Below are 27,815 nucleotides of genomic sequence, written 5' to 3'. Positions count from 1 at the left end.
AGCTGGTGCCCGCTGGGTGGTGCTTGAGGAGCCCAGAAAATAAATTGGTGCGCCGCACAGGCGCGAGCCTGAAGGCAATATATTTCAGAACCATCGGCGTGGACAGCGCCAGCCGCGGCCGGGTACGAAGAAAGTGGAGGCGGGCAATTACTGCACACGAAGGAAACAAATGTGCGCGTGCATGCAGCAGAGAGAGGTAGTCTGCTTCATTTCTATAGTCGTGTCTCATCCTTCGCACAACGAATTTCCATTCATAGATACCTCTTAAAAAGCATCAAATGAACTCTCGCGTCTGTATGCTTGACACAGCAAGCCCCCCCCCCCCAAAGTGTTTAGTAAAACCGTGTTTTTTCCACTGCCAGTGTAAACCTTTTGGTGTTTTACACTGATAGTGAAACAATGCTACAAAGCTGATTCATGTAAAATCCGAAGATTATTAGTTGTACACACGTTATATATATATATATATATATATATAATGGCATGTGTGCGCGTCGTTCTGGGGGTGTGGCCCCCGCGCGTGGTGTGAACTCGCTCTCTGTCTGGCTGTGTGGAGGGGAACGAGCGTTGCACAGAACACACGGCGATCCGGCACAACGAGAGAGACAGTGAAAAGCGGAGCGATGGCGTCATCTCAAGGGAAAAACGAACTCCGATACGCGGACTGGATGGCAAGTTTACCGGAGAGCATGCACAGCATCCCGCTCACCAATCTTGCGATACCTGGTAAGTCTTTCCACATTTGATTTGCCTTGTCAATTAAGTGAATGCGGTACATTATTACGATGGAATTGCATTACGGTAACGGGTCCGGTTGCCTCGTAGTGAAACGCATGGTTTAGTCCAACGTATCCATCTTCCGATGGCTGATTGATACAGCGGATATAATCTACAGCTTCAGCAGTTAACAGTTTAAATCTATTATATCTGACACAATAACGGAATTACTGTTACTGTTACGCCTGTGGTTACCGTTAAATATGGGCACAACGCTCTCTTCGCTTCGCCAATCCGGACAGAAAGAGTTTAGCTTTACTCGTCTCTTTTGGTGACTGAAGGTGACACTTGTTGCGCAGCCCGAAATGTAACCTATAGACATGCGTTGAAAAAAAAAATTGCGGGTTTATTCGCCGTTATCATCCGCTCGCTGAAGACTCAATCACGGAAGACCAGTGGGCGGGGTGGTGACAGACAGCGCGGGTGTGGTGGTCTTCTTGATAAGCGAGTTGAAACCCCGGCGTGTATGACCTGTCTGTCAAGGTTTGGTAGAAGTGGGACTCGAGATGTGCCCAACCGTACAGTTTCCCAACTGGGTCGCAGTCAATCCAGCTTTGAAGTGCCGCAACGACTGCGTGTCACTTTTGTGGAGCAACACTGACTGTCGTGCGGACGGCCTCGGCTCGGCACGTGAAGTGACTTTTGTTGAATTAACCTGTCCAGATGCGCAGATGCTCAGAAAACGTGACACGTGCTGCAGAGCCGAAATTCGCGAGGCATGGCACCCTGGAGCGCAACGAGCGTATGCTCGGCGCCACACAGCCTGCAACAGCAAGACGCATCACTTGTCAAGCCTGGTGTATTATTTCATACCTTTGAGTGTGTGGTGCACAGTCTGAGGCACATATTGTGATGTGCGTGCACTTAAGTGCGCGGCACAAAGTGACAGCTGTGTAGAAAATCACTACCTTTAAAAACTTCTAAATCCCATGATGTCCCCTGGGTTTATTATGTACTGTCACAGCCTACGACTAACCGTGCAGGCTGCGATGTACGTGAATTGGACTGAAACGATGTCTGGAGTCGCTAGGAAAGGGGGCGTGGTTTTATAAACGCAATATGACCCTGGGTGGGAACGCGACCATTCCTACCCTTAGGAACCGGTGGAGCAGCGGTTGCGTTGTTGTGGCGCGAGCACCAGCTGCTCAGCCGTCAGGGACAATCAGCCTTAAAAGGCTGCAGAGAACTCAACAGTGATTATAGGACCCTGATTAGCTGTTCCCGTGATTTAACCCACCCACCCACAAAAAATAAATAAATAAATAAATGAAAAATCATAGAACTAATTAATCACTGGCCAATTCTGGGCTCGGCGATAATTCACTGACTTGTTTCATAACTCGTGTGTGTGCGCATGTGTGTGCGCGACAGCGAGAGAGACGCACGCACACACAGTCGACGTCAAACCGGGCTGTCGATAATATCGGTCCGAGAAGGATCCACGCGATTGGGCCTGACTTCTAGCGCTGCGCACCAGCGCGAGGGTAGGGGCCTGAAACGCTTTCGCTAATCTCCCTTCTCCAACGAATGTGCCGCGCTCAAGGCCTGAAAGTGCTGCAGAAGTGTAGATCTCTACTGAACTCATCGCCAAAACACTTTCACCTACCTATCATGCCCTGGACTCGCCTCCTATCTAAGCTTTCAGACTGGTTTAAAAGGTTTTAGCCAAAGACTAGATTGAAGGATTATGGATTTATACAGTGAATCTGAGGGATGGAATCAATGAATGAATGAATGACTGAGAGAATTAATGAATACAAAACGACCACTTCACCACTAACTAATCCGTTGGCAAGCATGCATTTGAGGTCTCAGGAAATTCTCTGTCATTTTCGAACCAGATGTGTCAAAGGAAGGCAAACATTGGGTGTCATGTTTCATACCAGTTTAATCTCTTTCACAATGTATCCTGTAGTGGCTTTACAGGATTATGAAGTTTGTAACCATTTTAGATGGTCTTACTTTGTTGTCCATATCAACAGTGGTCCACAAGAATCAGTTTGAGAGCTTCATGAGAATTTCAGCGTTGCTCAAACAGCCACTCCCCTCCAGCAGAAGCATTATCCACCGGCATCTTCAAATAGGTTCTGTGGTTAAAAAATATATATAACCAAAAATCTTGTGTTGGTAAAACTCAAAATCCCAGAATGCACTGGGCACATCTCGACCTACGGATGCCATTTTCCTTTCCATTACTCATTATTTTGTACACTTTGTGCTAGAACGCTCAGCTCGCATCCTCTGGGTACTGGAGAGGGAAGAGGTCATAATCCCGTTAGACTAGAGGAAAGTCTGATGGCCAGATAGGGATTTTTCGAAGGCACCAGGAAATGGTACATCCTGTTGAGCTAAGGACGATGGGACCCTTAATGACCATTGCACACCAGGACATCTGCTGTATGTATGGTTTAATGTCATCATTCGAAGATGTAATCAGCCAAAGTGCAGCATAACCATCGATGCACAGGGGCGTTGGTCCTTCCCTCAGTCTGCACTATTCTGCATCAGTGATGAGAAAGTAGGCTTCCCCAACTTCATGGGGCACTTTGCGCTGAATGGAAACAAAATCCATTATAGTTTGCCCAGATGTACAAATGTGCAATGCCGGTCGCTCTTGCAAAACAAAAATATATTCAGTTAAATTAAAAATTATTAGGACATTGACACAATTCATTTCATGCGTAAGAAAACAAAGAAAAAGGTCTAGAGTTGATTCTGTGTATGGAATTTTGCTGTTGTCCCTCAACTTGAGGATCAAATAAGTGTCAATGAATTTCACTCCACTCGTTGGAATGGAGAGGGATTTCCCTTGTAAGGTTGAATTATAGCCTCTGGCCCCTGCACGTATATATTTATATATATATATATAAATATGTGATATATATCTGTAAATCGTCATGGAATTTTCTTGCTGATTTGCGAGGGGCTTTGATGAATCAGATCTGAAGTACGGACTGAGGAATGGTGTTCGAAAGGAGCAGCAGGGTGTGATGTCCGGACCCGGCAAGCTCCCATCGTATCGCAGAAAATGCTCTGTGTGAAATCACTATCCACCCCCCTCCCCCCCCCGCCCCCCCGCCAGTCCAAGCCTGCATCGAAGCAGGGCCTACAATGACCTCCATCTGGGCTGGGGTAGGTGCTAATTAGGGAATCATTTCCGCTAATTGACCAGGTGGAGTTGCGACCTCCAGGTTCCCTTGGAGTTGTGCTGCTTGCCCCTAGGGGCCGTTTCAAAAAGACTATTGTTTTCTCCCTCACCCCCAGAGGCAAATTAGTGTCAAAATTCAACAACAAAAAAAAAATGTATGAGTGAAAAAAATATATCAACTGACTATTGATTTTTTTGTTTCTCCTTCCTTCTTGGGTGCCATTCTTTTGTGCGCGTAGCTTGGAGCAAATTAGCTCAACATGCTGTCAAAACCCAACCCAGCTTATTTATTTATTTATATATGTATTGCTACTCATTGTATTTTTTTTCCATATACAGCTGTGAAGGGTTTGTACGGATTTGGCGGTTCGTCACGGGGTGTTCTAGAAGGGTCTAGAAAGCGCTCTTAATTCTCACGGTACGGATTTGGCAGTTTGCAGCGGGGTGTTCCAGAAGGGTCAGAGAGCGCTCTAATTCTCACGGTACGGATTTGGCAGTTTGCAGCGGGGTGTTCCAGAAGGGTCTAGAGAGTGCTCTAATTCTCACGGTACGGATTTGGCAGTTTGCAGCGGGGTGTTCCAGAAGGGTCTAGAGAACGCTCTTTACTTTCGCGGAACTCACTCGTGCGAAGCTCAGGACGGCGGATGTGGGCCGACAGAGCGTGGGGGACCGACGTGGCGCCACGCCCTCGTCCGTCCCCCTTTCCGCGAATTAAACCCCACCACGGTTCACCTGCGCTTCTTCCACAGGACCTCCCCCGGCACTGCCGTTTTGGTGTCACCCTGAATTTTACCAAACGGTCCGGTGAATTATGATTTTTTTTTTTTTTTTTTAGTTTAGGGGCAAGTGCGCAAGTAGCTTCCTGTGCTTTTCTTAAACTTTATGGGATCATTGTCTAATTCACGTAGTTTTACAGTATTTCATTTACAATGAGGAAATACAAGTGTGTGTGTGAACATATACACAGTCCACCACACACACACACACACAGAGCTTTATTCAGGTGGAATACACAATTCACACACACATACACCATTTTTGCTTTTGAATGTGACAAATCTGTTTGGATCCAGGAGCCTACATTTTAAAGCAAGATAGCGTTTGGCAAGCTCCATATCTCTACCCTTCAGGTTGATAATGTGCAGAGATGCCCACGTATTAGAAAATCTGTCTGGGACTCTGCAGCCTCCTGTCAACAATGATTCAATTTGCCATTTGATTCTGTAATGGAAAAAATAATCGCATTCTGCCCCGCAAACAAGAATTTAAATATGCAATGTTTCCGAGAGTGCCCTTCACATTTTTTTTGCGTGTCCCTGGGCATTTTAAATTCTGACCACCTGTCCTTCTACCAAAAAAGGGAGCGTAGAGACCTTTCACAAGGGCACACACCGGTAACAAACATCCAATTGAAATTTACATTACTATGATCGTGTCCAGGCTCACACACTCATGTGAGGTGAGTCTGCCAAAATTTCCAGGCTAAACAAATGCCCCCGTTACTCATTCTGACAAGTTATGAGCTCATGTAGGTAGAGTTCCTACCAGAAAAAAAAGAAATCCAGCCACACTCAAGCACTCTGACCGCTGCTTGGCTAGAACTTAACGCAACCAATCAGATTGCAAGGGAAAAAATAAATCTCGAAAAAATGCATCATCCCCTTCCCAGACGTTCTAGAGTAAGAGGCGTCTATGGTTTGGAGTGAAGGTCATGTGATAAAAACGTGACAGGAACGGTGCTGAAGCCTGCAGAAGTAGTTGGGTGCCCAGCGCATGTGTTTCAGTGATCTCGTGCGGACGGAGAAGGCCGTTGTGTAAGATATGCAGCATAAGTGCTTTAAGTGCTTTCGGACGAAGAGGCGCAGGTCTGCATGACTCCCAGGTACAGCTTTCAGATTACCCAGTCATTTAGCACCCTGACCTTTCGCCCGGCTGAGAGAGAGGGCACGTTTTAGGCTAATGAGGGGCACCTGCCTGGGGGCGAGGGGCAGCGCGGTGCATTGTGGGTAGGTCACCTGATCTGTGAAGTCGTGTGAAATGCCTGAGCAACACAGCGCTGGAGCCGCTCGGTGGATTTAGTCACACCAGAGTTGTCTCACATATTGCATATGGCTGTTTTTTTTTTTTGTTTTTTTTGCACAAGTTGTTTACGCACACGTTTGAATTAATGCTGCCACTGTCAGTTATGACATCACCTTCAGCAGACCTTGATGTTGATTGAAAAATATAAGAAACAGCGTGTGTATGTGTGTGTGTGTATGTATATATATTTACACAAAAACAAACATTAATGTAACTTCCTAAAATGTAAAATCAATGAATAGGATAGTAAATCGATTGCTGCAATGAATGCTACATTAAGTTGCATAATGGTGATCATAAGGCACTTATGCCAGCTCATAAAGAGGCGTGACACTGCAGAGGCATGACCTTGCGGTCCTCTGTTCCAACACGCAGTGTGCATCTGTCACATTCAATGGCTGCAGTGATCTGTGATGAAAATCGAGGGCCAAATTACGGGAAGGAAGGAAACAAACGGCGCACATGATCACACAACTCCCACTCGAGTCTGACCTCTGACCCCTGTGTTTGGGAGGGGTCAGGAGCGTGGTTTCCGGTTTATGACGCCGTACATTTTGCGACCGTACCCCTCGGTTTCGATCCGGTCTAGCCCTAACCCTAATTTGCTTTTTGATGTTTGGCGGAAAAAAAAAAAAACCCCCCTTCGCCGAACGTTGCGCCCCTGTGCCGCGGTTGCCGGCCCGTCTTGTAATTTCCTGGAGAGATTAGCGGCTAATTGCCGCAGCTGGCCGAGCGCTGGCCAGTAACCTTCGGCCGAGAGACTGAGCGCTGTCATTACCCAGTGGGTGAGGGACCACTTTATATCACCCCCCCCCCCCCCCAAACCCCAGCCCAAAAAACCCCAAGCTTTCATCTCCATTCTGCCCCCTCCCCCCGCCTGCAGTTTACTGGACTGGCTGGGCTCTGCGCCAGGACTGGAGGGTGAAGGACGGCTGCCGGGTGTCTGATCCTCGTTCTGCTTTATTTATCCCCCCCCCCCCCCCCCCACCCCCGTTTAGCACCTGCTTTTGGCAGAGCCTCATCCCCGCGGTGCCGCTTTCGCGTTCAAAAAAACGTCGGTTTGTTTCTCCCGCGGCCTCGTGCGTCGCCCGCGACTGCCCGCGCTCGTCGTCGTCGTCGCGGTAACGTGGGCGGTGGCCGCTGTGCCGGTGAACCCCTAGCCGCGGCACGCTACCGGTTCTCATCAACGGTACCGCCAACGCGACGCGGGGGTCAGAGCACGGAGCTCAAACAGCTGCTTTAGGCGTCGCATAAAAACGCCGCGCCTCAGTTATGCACTCAGCAAACGCTGCAAACAGATGAGCTGATAGGATGTCTGGACAAGATCATCTCACAAGCTGAGAGATCACAAGCAAAGACTTTCCACATGCAAAACAAGATTGGCTCGTCCCCTTCCGCACTCTGTACTCTCCTGTAAACATGGTTCCTATTAATAACCGGGGCTTGTACTCAGAATTAATTAAAAAATAATAGAATAAAACCTGATCTCAGATCCACACTCATACTTTATGAGACACTTTATGAATATAGAGCCGGAAGTTACGTAGCTGTCCGTGGTCCTTAGGGATATTCTGCTGTTGGCCACACCCCTTCATAAATAATTTAGAATGAACCAGCAAATCAGAAGCCCCCTGAGCTTTGTCAATGGTAGAGACCACACATTTAACATTAAGAGCATCGAGTTGACCATCTTAGAAAATCAACAAAATAGACAATCTGTATTGCAAGCGAATTGGAAGGTTGATCACACATCTCAACCACATTAACAGGTCCTTTGTATGAACTTGCTTTTAAACAAGTTCATACAAAGTCAAATATCCCATTCCTTTCAGTGCTTTTGAAGAATAATTGACATTTATAGATTGAAAAAGGAAATTGCGATTATGTAACTTCACATTTTTAATTTTCTTTTTTAACACTGCTCTTCACTATTGGTCATGAACGTTAACCTACGAATGATACCCGCAGGCAAACACTTTTCTTTCTCAGGAAATTTTGCTGCCTCAGTCTGGCTCTTAAATGCTAATTGTCATTTCTCTCAAATGTCATTTGAATGGATCGATTTTCAAAATAATAGCGAATTGCATCTTCTGTCTGTGACATCATCAAAGACCGTCAGCATGTCTTTCCCCAACCAATCAGCATCAGAGAAAATGCCGCTAGCCTTTTTTTTTTTTCAATTGTGTCGTTTTATCTTCTTTGATTTTTTTAATTTTTTAATTTCTTGACATTGATGCTTGCTGCCATCTGAGACAGTTAAAGGGGTAGGAGAAAAAAAGACAACAGACAAGGTTACGTCCTTTTTTCCCCCACCATTCTTGCCAGGGGTGTTATATATATATATATATATATATATGTGTGTCTGCATGCCCACTGGTGAACAGCTGTGCCTCAGCAGGCTTTCAGAAAGAGGACGGGCTTTTTTTTTGGGAGCTCATTGCGCAAGGTGGTTTCAGAAGAAAAGCCGTGGGGTTTTTTTTTTTTTTTTTTCCCCTGCGCTTACGCCGGCCTTCTCCGGCTCGCTGTGCCCTTGACGTGACTGGCAGCCACCTGCACTCGCTGCTAGCAGAACGGCGCCGGGTCCGTCTGCCCCGGCCCCCCCCCAGTCAGAGCGCGCCGGCGCCCTCCAAGGCCACCGGGGGCAGTAGCACTGCTCAAACTGCTTTTGTACTGCATCAATTCTGGCGGCAATGCTGATAAAAGAGGAAACACACACAGACACACGCCCACGCAGCACGCGCACACACATGCGCACACACACACACCCATGCAGTGTGCGCACACACACGCACGCACACATATGCACACACACACACCCATGTACGCACACACACACACCCACGCAGTGTGCACACACACGCACACACACACACACACACGCATGCATGCACACATGAACATCTCAAGACTCTACGAAGCTGCAGTCAAGGCTAGAAACTAAATTTGCCACATGAAGTACAGGCTCTCAGGGAAAGAACATTTTCGGGCCAGTGTTGGGTGAAGCCCAAGCCTGATTTTTTACGCTGTTTTTCTCCTTGTCAACAGACTAAATAAAAATCCTGTCTGTAAAAAATGCCCGCCGTCACTCAACTGTTTCATAATGGCTTTGCGCCTTCCAGAGGGCTCCTGAAGACATGTGAGATGTCAGCACTCGGAGTGCGATGAGACGTCTCTTCCCTTCTCCCTTTTCAGAGCGCAGATGCCCTGCGCGCTACTGTGGAACTCTCAGCATCTCAGTCTGGTGTAGTGATTTACCTCCTTATGACTAGAGAGAGGATGAGAGAGAGAAAGAAAGAAAGAAAGAAAGATAGATCGAAAGAGAAATAAAGAAAAGGAGGGGCTTGGCTTTTTCTACCTCCGTGTTCTGGGGTGACCCCCGCTTGCATCCTCACAGCGGGCAGGGAGCCACGTTACCCATAATGCACTCCGTGTTGGTAAAGCCCAGTTTTTATCGTCTCAGATGGTGCAGCGAAATCTCCTGTTGAGACTCTGACTGTGATTATGTTACTGTTGATCAACCTGGCGGGTATGCTCGAGGAGCTTTATCCAAATTCCATTTATTATTTTTAAATTATTATCCAGCTGGTTGTACCTCAACTAAACATCTAATTTCCTAAGGAATGGATGCACCTGGAGACTTGAAAGTCCCTGTCTTTTCAGTTCATTTTGTAGTATGTGAAGAAGTAAAACTCCTGTCACTGTTAAGAAATGTTCAGGCATTTGAGAGAAACTGCAATGATGCCAAAACAAAAGGGGGGAAAAAATCCTGTAATGTTTTCGGTTGTCTGTGTGATATTGCTCTTCTCCTAAAAAAGAAAAAAGAAAAAATGAAATGGGCAACCTCAAACGTAGATGGACAAAGATCCAAATTGCACGATGGTGTTTGTGCAGAAATGTTATTTTGGCTCTCTCTCTCTGCCTCTCGGTTCGTTCCAGGCTGGAGATTTACTTTTGATTCATAATGCAACTGGGTCATTGCCGCTGTAGAATGCAATCACACCGCTAAATTAAAACAAATTGTGGCTTGCGGATTTAGGTGCTCCTGGGAAACTCGGTAAACAACAGAGACAAAATTTCCTCAAAAAAACAGATGTTTTTTTTTTTTTTTGGAAGGTTAATCACTCTGCTCACAGTGAAAAGCACAAAAGTGTTGATGTAGCCCACAGAGAGAGAGAGAGAGCTCGGCTTGACAACAAAGTGTCCTCACGGTCATCTTTCAAAAGACAAAATTATGGAAGAGGGGAAAAAAAGGAAAAATTTGATAAGCATTATCCATTTGTCTAAGAAAGATAGTGTAGTGCTGTGATGCTACACTCATGCCAATGTGCAGCGCTACTCCAACCAAGTCCTGGAGGGCCACAGTGTCTGTAGGGCTACTCTACCCTGGTCCTGGAGGGTCACAGTGCCTGTAGGGCTAATCTACCCTGGTCCTGGAGGGTCACAGTGTCTGTAGGGCTACTCTACCCTGGTCCTGGAGGGTCACAGTGTCTGTAGGGCTACTCTACCCTGGTCCTGGAGGGTCACAGTACCTGTAGGGCTAATCTACCCTGGTCCTGGAGGGTCACAGTGTCTGTAGGGCTACTCTACCCTGGTCCTGGAGGGTCACAGTGCCTGTAGGGCTAGTCTACCCTGGTCCTGGAGGGCTGCAGTGCCTGTAGGGCTAGTCTACCCTGGTCCTGGAGGGCCACAGTGCCTGTAGGGCTACTCTACCCTGGTCCTGGATGGCCACAGTGACTAGGGTGACTCAAACCCTGGCATTGTTGGTTGAGACAGGGCTGGGTTGGGGCTTCCCCTTTGTTAATCAGTTAATTGATCATCAGTTTCATTCATGACCTCGTGCATTATCGCCATGCATTATCACTGTGATTCATTATCACTGTGCATTATCACCATGCCTCATTCTCACTGTGCACTCTCACCATGCATTATCACTATCATTATCTGAGAGTGCACCTGGGGCCTAGCTTTAGCGAGGACTGCAGAAAGGACTGCAGAAAATCAATACTTCATGGCACAAGCAGCTCATTGGTTGTGCTGGCTGTCGATCACCATGGTCCCCCACTGGCAACTGGATGCAGAGCATTCTAGAACAGGGCGAGCTTCTCCACCGCCAATGGGGACGGGCCTGGGGTTTGGGGGCGTAGCCTGTCTGCGGGTACCACACACTGGAACGGAATTCTTCCCGAGGGTCTTCATTCTGAGGCTTAAAGCAATTACCTGTGTCAGGTGACAGGTTTCAGATTAGATCAAGACGAGCTGGCAACATGTCAGAAATAAAACGCTTAAAATAGGACGGTCTTACCCTTGCTTACATTTTTTTGTTGTTGTTTTTGCTCCTCGCTAACACTGAATGAAGACATACAATATGCAGGGAGGCATTAGACAAGTAAAATTACGAATGAAACCGACTGGGAATGTTTTGACATTCAGCGAGAGGGGGGGACAGCTAATGATGTCATAGAGCGATCGAACATAATGATCCGTGATACATTATATTAAAAAACGATCTGTCTTCCTGTCCACCCATCTATCTATTCGGCACCCAAGTGTCTGTGTGTGTTGTGTGTGTGTAAGTGTGTGTGCGTGTGTGAGTGCGTGGGGTGGGGGGGGGGGGGGGTTGTGTCAATAAGCAGGATAAATGGAGATGGTTAGGAGAATACAATGGAAAATTTATCAGTTTAAAGGAGAGTGAGAGATGGATAGAGAGAGGCAGACAGAGAAAGGTTTTTTCTTTCATTTTTTGCTGTCTTTTAAGGCTGAAGAAGGGAGGGTTTGTTTTTAATGCCATGAAATGCTTTTGCATGTCAGATACTAATAGGGCTCTTTGACTCTGTGAAACACTGAGAGGAGGGGGCAAGATGAAGAGGGAGAGAGATGGAGGGAAAGAGAGGGAGAGAGAGGCAGAGGGAATGATACAGGGAGAAGGAGAGAGAGAGAGAGAGAGAAAAAGAGACGGGGATTTGGAGGGGGATGAAGGGAAAGACACGGAACGATACAGGGAGCGGGAAAGAGAGAGCAAAAGAGATGGGGATTTGGAGAGGGAGAGGGATGAAGGGAAAGACAAGGAACGATACAGGGAGTGGGAAAGAGAGAGCAAAAGAGATGGGGATTTGGAGGGTGAGAGGGAGAGAGATGGAGGGAAAGACAGAGGGAGAGGCTGAGGGAACGATACAGGAAGCAGGAGATAGAGAGAGAACGAAAGAGATGGGGATTTGGAGGGTTTATCTTACCCGCTACTGTCTTAAAATGCTTTGGCAGCACCAGATAGCTCATGTGGTGCCAGTATCCTCAGTTAGAATCCTTTTACTGACAGACGGAGAATGAAGGAAAGAGAGAAGAAGAGAAGAGCAGGAAAAGGGGGAAGTGTTGGTAGTGAGTGTGACTGATAGAGGAAGAAAAACCTCACAGAGCGGGTTGTGGTACACAAAGAGGGAGTCGGGAAAAGGCTCTTTTTCCGGTAGAATAATGATATTTCTTGGTGACGCTGCAGAGCCTGGAGGGATGTGATTGACAGAAAGATGTCCAGCTTCTTGCCTGTAAAGTTGGCCAGTCTGCCAGTGTCCTCCATGGAGGTGTGAACTAGCTCTTCTGGACTCCGCAATTCTGGCATGGGGCTGTGTGTGTGTGTGTGTGTGTGTGTGCGTGTGCGTGTGCACAATTGCATGTGTATGCGTGTGTGTGCATGCGCACTTGCATAGGTGTGTGTGTGTGTGTGTGCATGCATACTTGCGTGTATGTGTGTGTGGTGTTTATGTGTGCCTGTGTGTGCGCGTGTGTGTGTGTGTGTATGTATGTGTGCCTGTGTGAGTGTGTGTGTGTGTGTATGTATGTGAGCCTGTGTGTGTGTGTGTGTGTGTGTCTGTGTGTGTCTGCATAAGACAGTGTACTGCCTGCCCAGTCATGTGAGTGGTGAACTTGCACACACAGCATCATCGCCTCATACGCTTTTCAATCACACAGCAACTGAACTGAGGGGACCAGTCACGCGCTGGTGGGGAAAAAGCCGTCGAGCGCCCGCTCTGCATGCTTGACTGTGTTCCCATCAGCCCTGAAAAGGGGCCTTCTCCTTCCCCCTCCTCCGTTCGGCGATGAGCATGTACCGCTCACGTTCAAGGTTATTTAGCAGTCGACAGGGGGATTTTTAATTAAAGCAGCCGCCGCCGTCAGATTGCGGCACGCGCCGTATGGAAACACTTCAGCCACAACGGGAGAGAGAGAGAGAGAGAGAGAGAGGGAGAGAGAGGGAGAGAGAGGGAGAGAGAGAGAGAGAGAGAGAGAGAGAGAGAGAGAGAGAGAGAGAGAGAGAGAGAGAGAGAGAGAGAGAGAGAGAGAGAGAGAGGGAGAGAGAGAGAGAGAGAGGGAGAGAGAGGGAGAGAGAGAGAGAGAGAGAGAGAGAGGGAGAGAGAGAGAGAGAGGGAGAGAGAGGGAGAGAGAGGGAGAGAGAGAGAGAGAGAGAGAGAGATGTGAATTTAGATCCTAAGAACGGGGAGTTGAGCATCTGGTGAGTCCGAATGGCTCTGTTGTTCACGTGCCGTGCGTTCGGGAAAAAGGCGGTGCGGGCCAATCGCCTGAGTGGGGGCGGGGCTCTGTGGGGGCGGAGCCGTGCGGGGAGGGGACATTGTGGGTGGGGCGAAGAGAGGGGAGAGGCTGTGGCGGGTGCGTGCGGATGTGTCGGTTCAGCTAACCAGCCTGGGCGTGCAAGCATGACAGGCAGTCAGTAGAGAGAGAGAGAGAGACGGTGAACGGCTCATTTAACCCGTCTCTGTCTCGGGAATCATCTCGCTGCTTGGGTGCACCATTTTAACGTCCCTGTGATGGTGCAAAGTCCCACCAGGGATCCTGAGGCACAGTGTTTTTGAGGGGGTGTTGTGTAACAGCTGTAGTGTATCATGTGTTTGCAGAACTGGTTTTTTTTTATGGGGGGGGGGGGATAAAATCTGAATTTGTGAATGAAATTCTGCAGTGGTCTCAAGTGACATCTGAGTGCTGAGAAACTGGTTGAGTGGCGTTCCCCTCTGACCAATGAAGTTGGAGGTTCTGACCTTAACCAGGGTGCCTCTATGACCTCACAATGCACTGGCCAGTCATGGACTTGCTATCTTTCATTCAGCCTTTCTCTCTCGTACGCTCGTACAACTGCGGAAGGTTGTCAAACTTACAAAAATAAAAAACAATAGCAATATTTTAAAAAAATAATAATGTTGCAATTTTATAAAAACCTAATTTGTATCTTTACTCTCAGCATGATCAACTTCAACTTCAATTTTATTATATCTTCCAAAAGACTGTTTTAACTGTGTTCAGGCTCCTGAAAAATTGTGCAATTATCAGTCATTTTTTTTTCCTCCCGCAGAAATTACATTACATTTTTTTTTCCACATGGATTCTTTCATTACCCGGTCCCCCCCGCAGATGGAGGGGGAATAACTGTATTATTGTGTCGGTGCCAAACACACATCCCCCTGTAATTTCAGAACAGGGGGAGCAGGATAAATTGTTTGTTTTTGGAGCTGGCGCTGAAGTGCTCGGGTCCGCTCTGATTCCTGATGGGTGTTTACCGAGCCAGAAGCCCAAGTGCTTTTTGGTAAAAATGTTTTGGCTTTACCGTTTTCCTTCAGTTTTTTTCTATTTCCTTTTTTGTGCATCTGTGCGTGCGTGCATGCGTGCTTGCGTGCGTGCGTGCGTGCGTGCGTGCGTGCGTGCATGTGTGCGTGTGTGTGTGTGAGAGAGAGAGAGAAAGAGAGAGGGGGTTCTTTAACTTTTCGTCTTTTAGGCTGAACGAGGATGGGGAGGGTTTGCATTTATGCCATAAGGTAGAATGAGTGTGACTTATGGGATTTCAGTCTGCCTTGAACATGTCACTGTACGGGGAATACCTGGATTTGAAATAAGGAAACCCTTCAGAACCTTTCATTACCTGCTGTGTTACCTGGGGAACGGCCAGACGGGAGTTACTCACTCCCACATATTTTGTCCAGAAAACTTCAGCCGCTGTTTGAGAGGGTCGGATTTATTCAGCCAGTTAAACCAGCATTTACACTAACCTGACATGTACTGCAATACATAGTGAACATGTGGACTTATAATTTATGGAAATTATAATAATAAATATATTACAAAGCACTGTGTTCGAAAAATATATGCATTTTTCAAAGGAACGCTCAGTCAGTACCAGTGACCTTGTATGGATCTGTGGGTGGAATGAGGAGTGATCTGAGTGTGTGTGTGTATGTGTGTGCACATAATTGCGTATGCATGTATGCACGTGTGTATTTATGCAGTCATGCACGTGGGTTAATACATATGTGGCTTTGTGTGTGTCTGTGCATGCGCTAGCACATATGTGTGGGTGTTTTTTGTGCGTGTATTTATGTGCATTCATTAGGTTTTTTTACATTGCATTACATTTACTTGGCAGACGCTTTTATCCAAAGCGACGTACAAAAAGTGCATTTCATGGTCATAGATAAAATTTTGTTACAGCATACATGTGTGAGTGTTGTGTGTGCATGTGTGTGCATGCGTACGTGTGTGGCTGTGTGTGTGTGTGTGCGCGAGTCTTTGCTGAGGATGTGCTTGTCGGAGTATTCTGGCGGTCAGTGTCGAAGGCCACCAATCAGGTTGTCCCGGGGCTGCTGGCCTTGTGCCAAGTCTGGCATGCTCTTTCCCTCCATTGATTTGACCTTGACCTTGCGGTCCCCATTCTGGGATGGGAACCTGACCCACGGTCGGCATGGAGATGGTGATGCTGAAGGTCACACCGGGAAAGATCCAGCTGCGGGAGGATGGCTGAAATACACCACATGGCCAAAAGTATGTGGACACCTCGCAAACAACATCTCAACCAAAATTATGGGCATTGATATGGAGTTGATCCACACTTTTGCTGCTGTGACAACCTCCACTCCTCTGGGAAGGCTTTACGCTAGATGCTGGAGCACTGCTGCAGGGATTTGCTTCCGTTCAGCCAGAAGAGCATTAGTGAGGTCGAGGCACTGAGTGGGCGATTAGGCCCGGCTCGCAGTTGGCTTTCCAACTGATCCCAAAGGCGTTGGATGGGGATGAGGCCAGGGCTCTGTGCAGGCCAGATCTGTGTGGCTGGGGGGCACTGCCATGCTGAGACCGGAAAGGGCCTTCCCAAAACTGTTGCCAAAAAGTTGGAAGCACAAAATCGTCTGATGTCACTGCATTAAAATTTGCCTTCACTTGAACCAAGGGGCCCAGCCAAAACTGTGAAAAACAGCCCCAGACCCAGGGGTGTCCAGATACTTTTGGACACATAGTGTAGCTTCAATCAGCACCCGGGATCATCTCTCTCCATGCTCTCGAAATCGGGATTATTCAATCGGCAACAGTATTCAATCTTCCCAAATTTTACGGTCTAGGAGCCTAGAAAATTTGTTTGCTAGCTTTTTTTTTTTTTTTTTGCACACCCCCTGTACTTCAGCTACTTTATGTTGTGGTTCGGTGTTGCCGTTCAATTTCCGATCGAATTAAAAGTTTAAAACTGGCGTGAGTCAGCCACGCGGAAATGAATCTGGTCCTGATCAGTTATTCAGTGCTGCTAAGACCAAACCTGGAAATGCGAGGCCTGTTTTTCTTTCCTCTAAAAAGATGTTTAAAAAGTGTACACTCATAGCCGAGTTCAGAGATGTGAATAAATCTGCGGTCGCCCACTGCTGGGGGTGGGGGGTGGGGGGTGTGGGCTGGGGGGGGGGTTCTGATGGTCTGTGCGTATTTATACACACAGCAAAGCTCTCAGTGCTAGATCAGCTCAGACGGAGATTAAACTGTGACCGTGTGCAGTACACTGCTGGAGCTTTAAGAGTGTTCTTAAAGTTCATGTTGCTGTCTATGTATACACATAGAAAACATTTCTAATGTAAGTTAATGGTTTAGCAGTAGCCATGAACTTGCAGTGCCTCCTACACCTCAGTTGTGACCAGAAGTGGACATTCCAGGAGTCCTGCCATGTATTTCATCCACCCCTGAACTCAGCCAGCTAATTTAGCTCTACCTCCTGGCTGGTGCTCATAAGCAATCCAGGTGACTGGAACAAAATCCTGGGATTAACTTCTTTCTGAACCTGGATTGTCCACCTCTGGTTGTGACCCGGGCCAAAGGCTATTGGCTGAGGTCACTGAGCGAGGCAGCTGCTGGGCACTCGATCGTTGGTAGCTTGACGGAGTGCTTCTGCGCTTCCCGTCGAAGCTCCTGACGTCTCCTAGAGGACGGAGCGCTTCATTCCCTGGCGACGGGCCTCGGGCTTGGCACGCAGGCGCTTGGCGCTGTTGGCGGGCGTGTGTTTGCGCCCCACAGATGGCGGGGTCGCGCTTGAAAACGCGCGGCCGATCTGTTGCGCTGCGCTGCGCCCGGTGGCTGGAGGAGTTACGCGCAGAATTACCGTCCTTTTCACCTTTTCCGTCTCGCGATAGAGGCTCGCGGTTTGCTGAGGCCCATAATGGGCGGAGCTACAATGTCACTCATCGCCTTTCAGCCAATCCAAATATTTTGCTCTCCGCGGCAGAACGCAACGATTGGTTAAAATTACCGAGTCGTTGACATCATAATGTAGCTTGGCATATCTTCATTTTCCTGAAGCCTCACTCTCCCATCATACTTTGCTGGTGCGTGTGAGTGTGCATGTGTATCAGTGAGTGGGTGTGTGTGTGTGTGTGTGTGGTTTGTTGAAGCCTCACTCTCCCATCATGCTTTGCTGGCTATTTCCTTAATGTCTCCCAGGGGAGCGTCCCACAATTACCCACAGCCATAGCATAAAGCAGGGAGTATCGCTAACATTACAGCTGAATGTGCAAGACACTGCCACAGAACTTGTGAGCGGGTGTTTTATCTGCATTGCTCGTCTGTGTAATTAAACAAAAATACAATAAGCTACGTTCGTCAGGATTCGTTCCAAATTAAACACACACCCCCCTCCTAAAAGATAAGCAATTATGCTATGAAATGCATATGTTATGAAACCCTGCAATTACGCTAAAAACAGCGACTTGATAACAATTTCTGAGCTTTGTCGTGCCTGTCGGCTACAGCTAATGTATGCTAATCGACACAGATGGTTCTATGAAACATTAGAAACTACTCAACGATGTAGGCTACACTTCCAGTTTGGATGTCAAAAGGAAACTTTGAAAAGATGTTTTATTTAAAAAAATTAAATTAAAAAATTTTTTAAAAGCGTGGCATTTAAAAGTCTTATACAAGCAAAAGTATCAACAAGAAGTATTTTACACTGTGATTTGGCCATTGTGGTCTTCCAGAAGGCCGGGAGGGGAAGGGGGAGGGGGAGGGGGTAGGGGATGATATTGTTCAGGTATAGGTGTTGCACGCTAACGCTAACTATACTGGCGAGGAGAGTGAAAAAGGTCCACAAGGTTAGAGGCCTGGGAAATCAGAGTAATAAACTAACTGAAATCCACCTGCTTTGCATCCACATGCTGGTCTGACAGACAGCAGATGGCCAGGGATAAGAGACAGGGATCCGTTTGAAATGTTAATGCTTGTGAATGAGAGAAAAGGGGCCACAGGCTCAGTATGCAGATGAGAGGCCTGTGTGCTTAAAATGGGTGGCTCAGGGTCCGGGACAAGGGGCTAGACACGGGGTCTGCTGGGGTCCCCAGCCCTGATCTTGGAGAGCAGCAGGGTCTGCTGGGGTACCTAACCCTGTGTGGGTATGTGTATCAATGTGTGTGTGGGTATCTGTGTGTGTGTGTATCTGCGTGTGCGTGTATTTATGTATCTGTGTGCTCTCGTGTTTGCGTGTGTGTGTGGACGCGTGGTTCTGTATGTGTATATGTGGGACTCTATATGTGAAGGTAGATTTGGGTAGATGTATCTATGTGTGTGTGTGTGTGGGGGGGGGTATCTATGTGTGTGTGGATGTGTGTTTCTGTATGCGTGCGTGTGTGGGTGTCTATGTGTGCGTGTATGCGCACGAGTGTGTGTGTGTGTGTGTGTGGGTGTCTATGTGTGCGTGTATGCGCATGAGTGTGCGTGTGTGCGTGTGTGTGCGTGTGTGTGCGCTCTTCCTCTTAACGCCCTTTCCGTCCGTCTCCCGCAGGCTCCCACGACTCCTTCAGCTTCTACATCGACGAGGCGTCGCCGGTGGGGCCCGAGCAGCCGGAGACGGTGCAGAGCTTCGTCTCCGTCTTCGGCGCCGTGGCCAAGAAGCTGATGCGCAAGTGGCTGGCCACGCAGACCATGAACTTCGGCACGCAGCTGGAGGCCGGCGTGCGCTTCTTCGACCTGCGCATCTCCACCAAGCCCCGCGACCCCGACAACGAGCTCTACTTCGCCCACGGCCTCTTCAGCGCCAAGGTGCGCGAGGGCCTGGAGCAGATCAGCGCCTTCCTGGCGGGCCACGCCCGCGAGGCCGTCTTCCTGGACTTCAACCACTTCTACGGCGTGCAGAACCTGCACCACGAGAAGCTGGTGCGCATGCTGCGCGAGGTGTTCGGCGACCGCCTCTGCCCCGCCCTCTTCGCCCAGGAGGTGACGCTCAAGTACCTGTGGGAGAAGGAGTACCAGGTGCTGGTCTTCTACCACAACCCCGTGGCGCTGGAGGTGCCCTTCCTGTGGCCCGGCCAGATGATGCCGGCGCCCTGGGCCAACACCACCGACCCGGAGAAGCTGGTCCAGTTCCTCCAGGCCTCCGTGGCCGACAGGCGGCGCAAGGGCACCTTCTTCGTCTCCCAGGTGGTGCTCACGCCCAAGGCCAGCACCGTCATGAAGGGCGTGGCCAGCGGGCTGAGGGAGACCATCACCGAGAGGTAAGGGTGGGGCTGGGTGGGGCTGGGCGGGGCAGGGTGGGGTGGCGCGGGGCAGGGCGGGGCCAGGGGGAGTGGGCGGCGTGGGGCAGGGCAGGGCAGGGCGGAGCAGGGCGGGGCAGGGCAGGGCAGGGCCAGAAACGCTGTTTCCTTGCAAGGTTCTTTTGGGGATGTGCACCTCCCCCCATAAAAAAACAAAACAATCCACCTCCTGTTTTCGAAAACCTGTGCTACCACGATTTTATCACGACCTCGCCACAGTTTAGCACCTACTTTTTCAGTTTAATTTTTAACATAGACCAAAGTGGAAGAGCATGCCAAAAAGGCTTATTGTTATCATTATTATTATGCAATACTGTTTGCTATTATTGTAACAAAAGCTTCCTTGCAATAAAAATTTTAAAATGATTCACTGCTTGTTTTCAAAAGCCCGTGCACTCCTGTGAACAATAGCAAGCAACAACTGAGTATTCATGCGTCTTTTGTTTCATTTGGAATGCAAATAAGGCAGGGCAACACTCATTCTCAGTCTCGCGCGCTGACCTCGCACCACCCCTGCACATAAATCGCTTCACAATTGCGCAGATGCACGAGCGTTTGTTCACGATGAAAGGGGGGTGCGTAAGAGGTGAGATCAAAAATTAACAATTCAGTTCGGTGTCTATTTCATGCACAGCATTTATGTCCTTCAAAATCCAACAAAGACAATCACCTTCCTACTTGTATGCATGCCTTTTTATAAAAACAGGAGAGGCTGCACGTCGGCGCGGTTCAGCTACTGTGCTATTTCTGTAAAATGTAAACTGGGACATTCGCTAGGAGCAAGGGACAACCTGAGTCATAGCGGCACGACATTTAGAACCGAGCCGTGAGACCCACAGAAATTAGTGCGAATTCCGAGCATTCGCCTTTTACAAAGGCCACCAGAAACTTCACTGTAGGGAGGTGAACTGAACCGCATTATTTTTAGAAGCTTTTAAAGTATCGTGTGCCATGCGGCGGCCTTTCTGTTCTACTTTCCCCCTTATTCCCCTTCGACGTGCACGCGCAGGCTTTCTCTCGCTCTTAACGGCAATAACGTTTTTATTTGTACATTGCTGGACTTACAGCCGCATCAGCCGACTCAGATCGGCAAATTACGGTGACAAAAATGTGCAGTTGAGGGTTAAAACACAGTCAGGTAATCTAATAGTTATATTAACTTGCGAGGTGTTTATCATCATACATTTCCCCAATGACCCATACAGTGTTGTGAGTGACATGGGGAAATAAAGAGTTTTGCGAATAACCGCAATCAATTACCAGGGATGCGCGCACGCATCTGTGAGTGAGACTGGGAGGTGAAAATGCGGTGACTCACCGGCGAAGCAGCCGGACTTCTAGGGGCTCGCTAAGTGGCAGTCGGTGATGGCGGGGAGGCGCGGCGTACGCGGTCATCACTGGAAAGACGGCTCCTTTTCAAGAGAAGCCACTTCACTCTTCCAGGTCAGATTCAAAACGCCAGCTTCCCTGAGTCATCGCCGGCCGCGGCGCTGAGTAAAACCATCGCTCTGAGTCACGCGGTCCCAGCTCTAACCCCGTCGTTACTTTACATGACCGCGCGCAAAAAATCCTCCGCTGTCGTGGGCGGAGTGCGCCATGGATGGGGAACGATGGAGGGTTAACTGTGCGCAATTAATTCGTGAAGAGCACTTTCTGGGCGAAGAAGAAGGGAATGGCTTATAGCTAAACGATTTCCCCAGTATTATTGGTATTTCAATATTCTTATTTTGTATTACAGTTGTCTACTTCTTGATTTAACCCATTTATTCTTTCCAAAATCTCATTGGTTTCATTTCAGTCTACATTTTTAAACATTTTTAGTCATCATTTTCAAAAAGTAAAATGGTTCTAAGAGGATAAACACCAGTGACCAAATTTTTGAGCTCATGCAAACATCCTAAATACCAATCTCGTTTTCCACCCACTGTTTTTTAAGCATAATTAAAAAATGTATTGTTGTGATCCTAAACTCAAATGCTAATTACTAGTGGCTTAATTTCATTACTTCCAGCTGAACGAGAATTTTCTAAGTGAGCGAGGGAGCAGCAGCGATCCATAAATGCACCTGTCAAAAGCCTGTACGCAATAATTATAGTTGCCTTTTGAAAGGATTGTAGCTGACCTCAGTATGTGTCCGGTGACCTTCACTCAATTCCGTGCTGGGCTGCCAGCCCTCCAGGTGATCTGTGATTGGCCCTGGTCTGTTGCCCAGTGAGGGAGGGTACTGTCTCTGCGGGACAGATTGTCCTCGTCTAATGGTTCACCAACAGGCACATACTGCCACTTTTAGTTGTGTTCATGTTTGTGTTAATGGTTGGTGTTTTGTTCATTATCAAATAAATGTATTAAAAATATATTCATTGAAACACTACCGTCTCGCAAAACTGATCTCTCGCAAGTTGAGAGAGCAAAATCAGTTTTACGTTCAGTCAGATTTTGACATAAAGTAGCTGGCTTTGTTTGCCAGCACCTGTAAATAAACCTCAGCTATGCAAACACTAATCTTCTGACAATTATTAAATAAACAAAACAAAAAAAAAGAACAACACCAAAAAAAAAAACAACCAAGCAAGAACACAAACCGCCATTTTGAAAGGTTCTGAGGCAACCTGTGACAAAACCCAGGTACAGTGGTCGGAGTTGGAGGGAGGTGGCGGTGCTGACGGTACTGACGGTGCCTGTCCCATTCAACCCCCCCCCCCCCCCCCCTCCTTTTACCCCCCCACTCCCCCCCCCCCCAGGGCACTCCCCCTGATGATGCACTGGATTCGGTCCCAGCGTCCCGGGGAGAGCGGCGTGAACATCATCACGGCCGACTTCGTGGAGCTGGGCGACTTCATCAGCGCCGTCATCGCGCTCAACTACCTCTTCGACGACGAAGAGGAGAACGCCACCTGATCGGGTGCCGGACTGGACGGGCGGGGAGGAAGAGGGGGTGGGGGGCACGACGGGGCGAGGAGGAAAGGGGGGGGGGGGGGGCGTAGGAGGGGGTTAACAATTTGGGTATCGCCCTTCCCTGTCGCTGTTCCAAAGATGGTGTTTTTCTTTCCCGAACAGCCGCCATGTTCTTCTCGATCTTTTAGGGCTAAAGTACAGTCAGTACAGTCGGGAGAAAATAGGAAGAGTCAAGTGAGGGGGGGGGGGGGGGGCGACTAACACTTCCTTTTCTTTCTTTTTCCTGGGCTGAATTTTAAAATGGAATTTGTCTTCAATCGTTGTTTTTGTTGGGCTTTCTGGTGGGGGTCGGTTGGGGCGGGGGGGTGGGGGGTGATTGATGTGACTGTGCTTCGCTTCTTGTCAGCCGCGTCGGTAGAACCGTTTTTCTCCTCGAGCGCTTTTTCCCGTCCTGTCGGGCTTTTAGGGATTAATCACAACCCTCCGCCCGGTGTGACCTCCAGGGTCCAGTGTGTTTCAGTGGAAATCAGTCAGTGTGTGTGTGTGTGTGTGTGTGTGTGATAAACGTACTGTAACGGTCACCCTCGCAGTACGGCATCTAACTGTAAACCTCACCGTGTTCGTTCCGTATATTAAAGAAAAACAACAACAACAAAAAACAACAAAAACAAAAAAACGGTGTGAAGTACGTCTAACTGTAGAAACGCGAGTGTACCTGTGTGTTATTTTTATATGTGTGGTGCAGTTGGGAGTGGAATGAGAGTGAGTGTCACGCAGATTTTTATAGAAGATCTCCAACGAGAAGCCTTTTTCCCGTCTGTCCGACCGTGGCAGCCTGACGCTTTGAAAGTGAAAACGCCATTAGACGAGACCTCCGCGCAGCTCCAGAGTTGAGACAGAGACAAAGACAGTCCCCTTGTGTGTCTTCAAATTTCAGTCCTCCAGTCAGCATCTGGTAGATATTCAGCGTGACCTTGACGAATGCAGACAGATCCTCTCCTGTGAGGAACTTCAGTTAGCCAGTCTCCATCTCCTTATGCAAGAAAATGTGATTTGCGGTCGTCTATCTTGAATTATCTCTGAGAAATGTAAATAAGAAGATTAATCGCACTATGCTACATGTTGCAATTATAAATATCAGATTTCATGGTAATAAGTGTGATAACCTGAACGGTGTCTGAATTTGTCTTTCTTTTTTTACGCTCTTTTTCTTCAATCACGGTGTAAAAAAAAAAAAAAAAACAAAACAGATATTTTTAGATTTTAGGAGCCAAGTGTGAATATTTTCCCGAAAGGCATGCAATGATGTGCTTACAGTTAATTCAAATAAAAACATAGATAACAAATACTAATCTCACGTAATCTTACTTGGAGATGAACTTATTATACAGTACCTGGGATATCTTGTTGTGAAACAGTGTTTGCCCTGTGCTTCTGGAAACTTCTCTGCATAAATATATCAGGGAGGCAAGGAAGGACACCATCACATCCCATACGCATTTCCTGTAATTAGCGTAAAATGCTAACAAACGTTTCTTGTAAGCAGCACTGTCAGTGTTCCTGGAACACACGCTGTTTTAGCATCTTTTTGTCTCTCTCATGTCCTCAAACGGACATCTTTTTTTTTTGCAGCTTCCTCTTCTTTAACTGTTAATCTTCATCAAACACACCCTTCTGTCTGCTGTTCTATTTTTGTGGGAGTGTAAACTCAGTTTTTATTTGTCTATAACAAGGATTGGCTGGAGGAACAGACGGGGGGTGAGGGGGTGGGGTGGGGGGAAACACATTTGCCTCATGTTAGTGATTTTTAAAAATTCTTTAAAACAAAAACCCTTCATAGCACTGTGTGTTCATGCTGATAAAAAATCATATTCCTGTGTTTTCGCTGCAGCCTTGTCATGCCAATCAGCATAGCCAGAGTACATCCGACTCTGACAGACCATAATTCATCTCAGATGGGCGCGTATAAACTCTGTTAATGGGTAACGTTAATGCGGAGCGCGGGAAAAGCACGGACAATGAGCATCCATCGGAGAATTGATTTGATGAAAAGGACAGCGTCGATAAAGCCCTGCCTTCGCAAACAAGCCATGTCAGGGAGTGTTAATTAAATGTTGTTCATTTCATTAATGGTGGAATAATCCATTGAACGAGGTTGCTTTTGCTCCTGCAAAGTAAAAAAAAAAGACTAATTGTTTCAATGTTTTTGAAACAATGTTTTTGCAATGCTTCTGGACCATTATTTACAATAAATCTCACCTAACTGGAAGCCGTCAGAACTCAAAAATTTACTCCAATGTTCATAGCACTTATATAGATTTGCAAATCTCCTTAACCAGATAAAATTTCCTAATTAATTTCCTAATTATCATAGTTTGTGATGTCCTCCAGCTAAAAACCTAGAATCTAGTATTTCTGCTCTAGCACCACACATTCAAAAATTCAGCTCCAGGATTTAATTGTACATTAATATGGAAATATCAAACATTTATTATCATCCTCATATCTGACTGTGGGTTGCTATCTAAGCATCTGTCTTTGCAGCACACGCGTCTGATATCTCATGCCGAACGTCAATAACGTGTTCAAGGGAAATCAATAGCTGGGACCTTGCTGTCAAGTGTTGACAGCTGAAAAGATGAACGCGTTTCAGAAGCTCAGAGCCTTTGTAACTGCTTTGCCTTGAATGCGCTGATGGTATAAAGTGAGATTTCTTCTGCTTTAGTACAGGGCACCCCCCTTTTTTCAAAGGCACCCCCCCTGGTTGGTGTTTGAAAGGTAAACCTAGAAAACCTTGGCTGGGTTTGTTCGTCGTGTGTTTAGAAGGCGGTGTTGTGCTTGAGTCACATTCCATGCCCATCCCTCTCTCTCACTCTCTCTCTCTCCCCCCCCCCTTTCTGTCCCCCCCCCCCCACCCCCCACCCCCTTCGCTCTCCCCTTTAACGCTGCTGATCTCAGACCAGCGTGTAAGCGGTATGAAATTGCGTGAAATATAGCGCTCACTGATCTCAGATCAGGGGTGTTCCGCTCCCTGGCAGCCTAATTTCCATGGCAACGTGGATATCTGAACCGCACTTGGCACTTCAGTGCCCTCTAATTTTTATGCGTTACCTTTCTGGAGATCTTTTTTTTTTTCCGCAGGGCCTATAATGGTTTCCGAGCTTCTTTCGTGAGGACCCAAGGGAAGGCATCGATCGTTTCTCGGAAACTCTCCCTTTCGTACGCGCGTCTGCGAAGAAAAAAGGTATTAAATCAGACTTTGCTCTTCCTAACAGAAGTCACGCATGAGCCAATGGGATTGTGTCTCTGTGTGACCGCTCTTCTTTTCAAATGTTTTACATGGAGAAGATCGTTCGCCAAAAATCAGCAAAATCTTGTATTGATTAAATGGCAAATGAGCGATTCGGTCCTGAGTCAGGTCTGAATAGCCCTTTTTTTTTGTCTCCATCGCCTAGGTCTGTGATGAAAGCTTAGGTTTAGTTTTCATTGGCCGAATAATGCAGTTTTAATGAATTCATTTTGTCCCCAAGGTGAAATAAGCTCAAAATTTAATTTAGCTTATTAAAGAAATGACACCTCATTTTCAAAGATTTCAGGAGGTCACATATTTTGGGAATGGGTTCTGAACCTCTGGTCATGCTTCTCACATATAATTGGAATGCACGAGTCCAACCTTCGCAAGATTTCGGATTCCTCCACAACTTTTTAGTTGGAATGTTGACCTTAAGTCATATATGTGATAAGTACTATGGTAAGCAGTGTATAAAACAAACTGAAACAATATAATGTCATCCTCCATAATGCTTTGCATTTGCCTATGAACGATTAGTAAACTTGATACGTACATGTTCCATACTTGCTACACACTAGATGCATGCTACATACATAAACATGTTACATACATGCTTTGTGATGGATTGAGGACTACATTCCTCCAGTAATATTACAGTGCAGTACATGACAGTTGCCGTATCGCTATCTGGAAGAGAATTAGTTATGTGGGAAAGTAATGTTATAATGACCAGTGTGCACCAAAAAAAGGTTTCAGCTCTACGGTCAATACAGATTGAACAACGGTTGTTTGAAACCGCTTGGTGTTTTCGATTTTCTTTTTTCGTGAGTGCATTTTTTGTAAGTGTAAATACAACCGTTGTCTAAAGGTGAAACAGTGAAAGAAACTTTACGGTTATTTACGTCTATTTTCTCGTTTGTGTTTCAGAACAGATTAGCATTATGCTCTCTAAATGTAACTGTGTCAGGAATGTTCTAATTTGGGCGAAATTCAAGTTAAGTCAATCAATTAAATTCTCTTTATGCCTTGCTGTCCTTCGGCATTTCATTCAAAAAATCATGAAAATAACGCTTAAAGAAGAGAAGAGAGGAGAGATAATTGGGTCTGGTTAAATTAAAGTGGTTTATTTAGTCACTTGGCTATTATTACATGAATTTTCACTTGTTCTGCAACAAAACCAGTCACCAGAGACTTAATTTATCAACATTGTTGTCCTGAGAAATATTTTCTAGTCATACAAGAAGTGTATTGATTCTTTCCTGTAAATGGGAACAAAAAAACGAATGTAAATGTTTATGAATTTCATATTTGTTTTATGGGGATTTTGCTAAATAGAAATGGACATGAAGAATGCTGAACTGCTTACGGTACGCTAGTCAAACTCATCAGTTCAAAGTTTTTTTTAATGACAAAAATACATTTTCAGTCTCTCTTTGTATTTTATACTTTTCACATCTTCAGCTGAACCTTTGCCCCTGAAAGCTGTATCTGAAACAAATTACATTTCTGCCACCGAACACCCATCAGTCTCTCAGTCTCTCTCTCTCCCTTTCCCTCTCTCTCTTTATGTTTCTCTCTCTCTCTTTCCCTCTTTCTCTTTCTCTCCCTCTCTGTCTCTGTATGTGTGTGTGTCTGTGTGTGTTCATGTATGCACATGTGTGTATGATATCCACTGCTGTAAAATTGTTGTAAAAATTGTATCTTGTGTGTAAAAAAAACAAAAAAAACTGAAACTTTATTTGTTGTAAGTGGAAAAAGACAAATCAAATAAAGATTCTATGCTTGTATTTGAAAA

General features: G+C 46.9%; 1 protein-coding gene across 1 annotated transcript; it reads left to right on the top strand.

The window, feature by feature from the left end:
• Positions 1–471: 471 nt before the first annotated feature.
• On the top strand, positions 472–27,815 carry plcxd3 (phosphatidylinositol-specific phospholipase C, X domain containing 3). The gene is made up of 3 exons (XM_035435724.1): positions 472–726; positions 19,086–19,794; positions 22,575–27,815. The coding sequence occupies exons 1-3, from the start codon at positions 624–626 to the stop codon at positions 22,729–22,731; spliced, it is 969 nt and encodes a 322-aa protein (XP_035291615.1). The 5' UTR covers positions 472–623; the 3' UTR covers positions 22,732–27,815.

The sequence above is a fragment of the Anguilla anguilla genome, chromosome 10 (assembly GCF_013347855.1).
Source record: "Anguilla anguilla isolate fAngAng1 chromosome 10, fAngAng1.pri, whole genome shotgun sequence".
Taxonomy (NCBI): domain Eukaryota; kingdom Metazoa; phylum Chordata; class Actinopteri; order Anguilliformes; family Anguillidae; genus Anguilla; species Anguilla anguilla.
The sequence above is the reverse complement of the archived record's forward strand: the minus strand, read 5'-3'. Positions and strand labels throughout refer to the sequence as shown.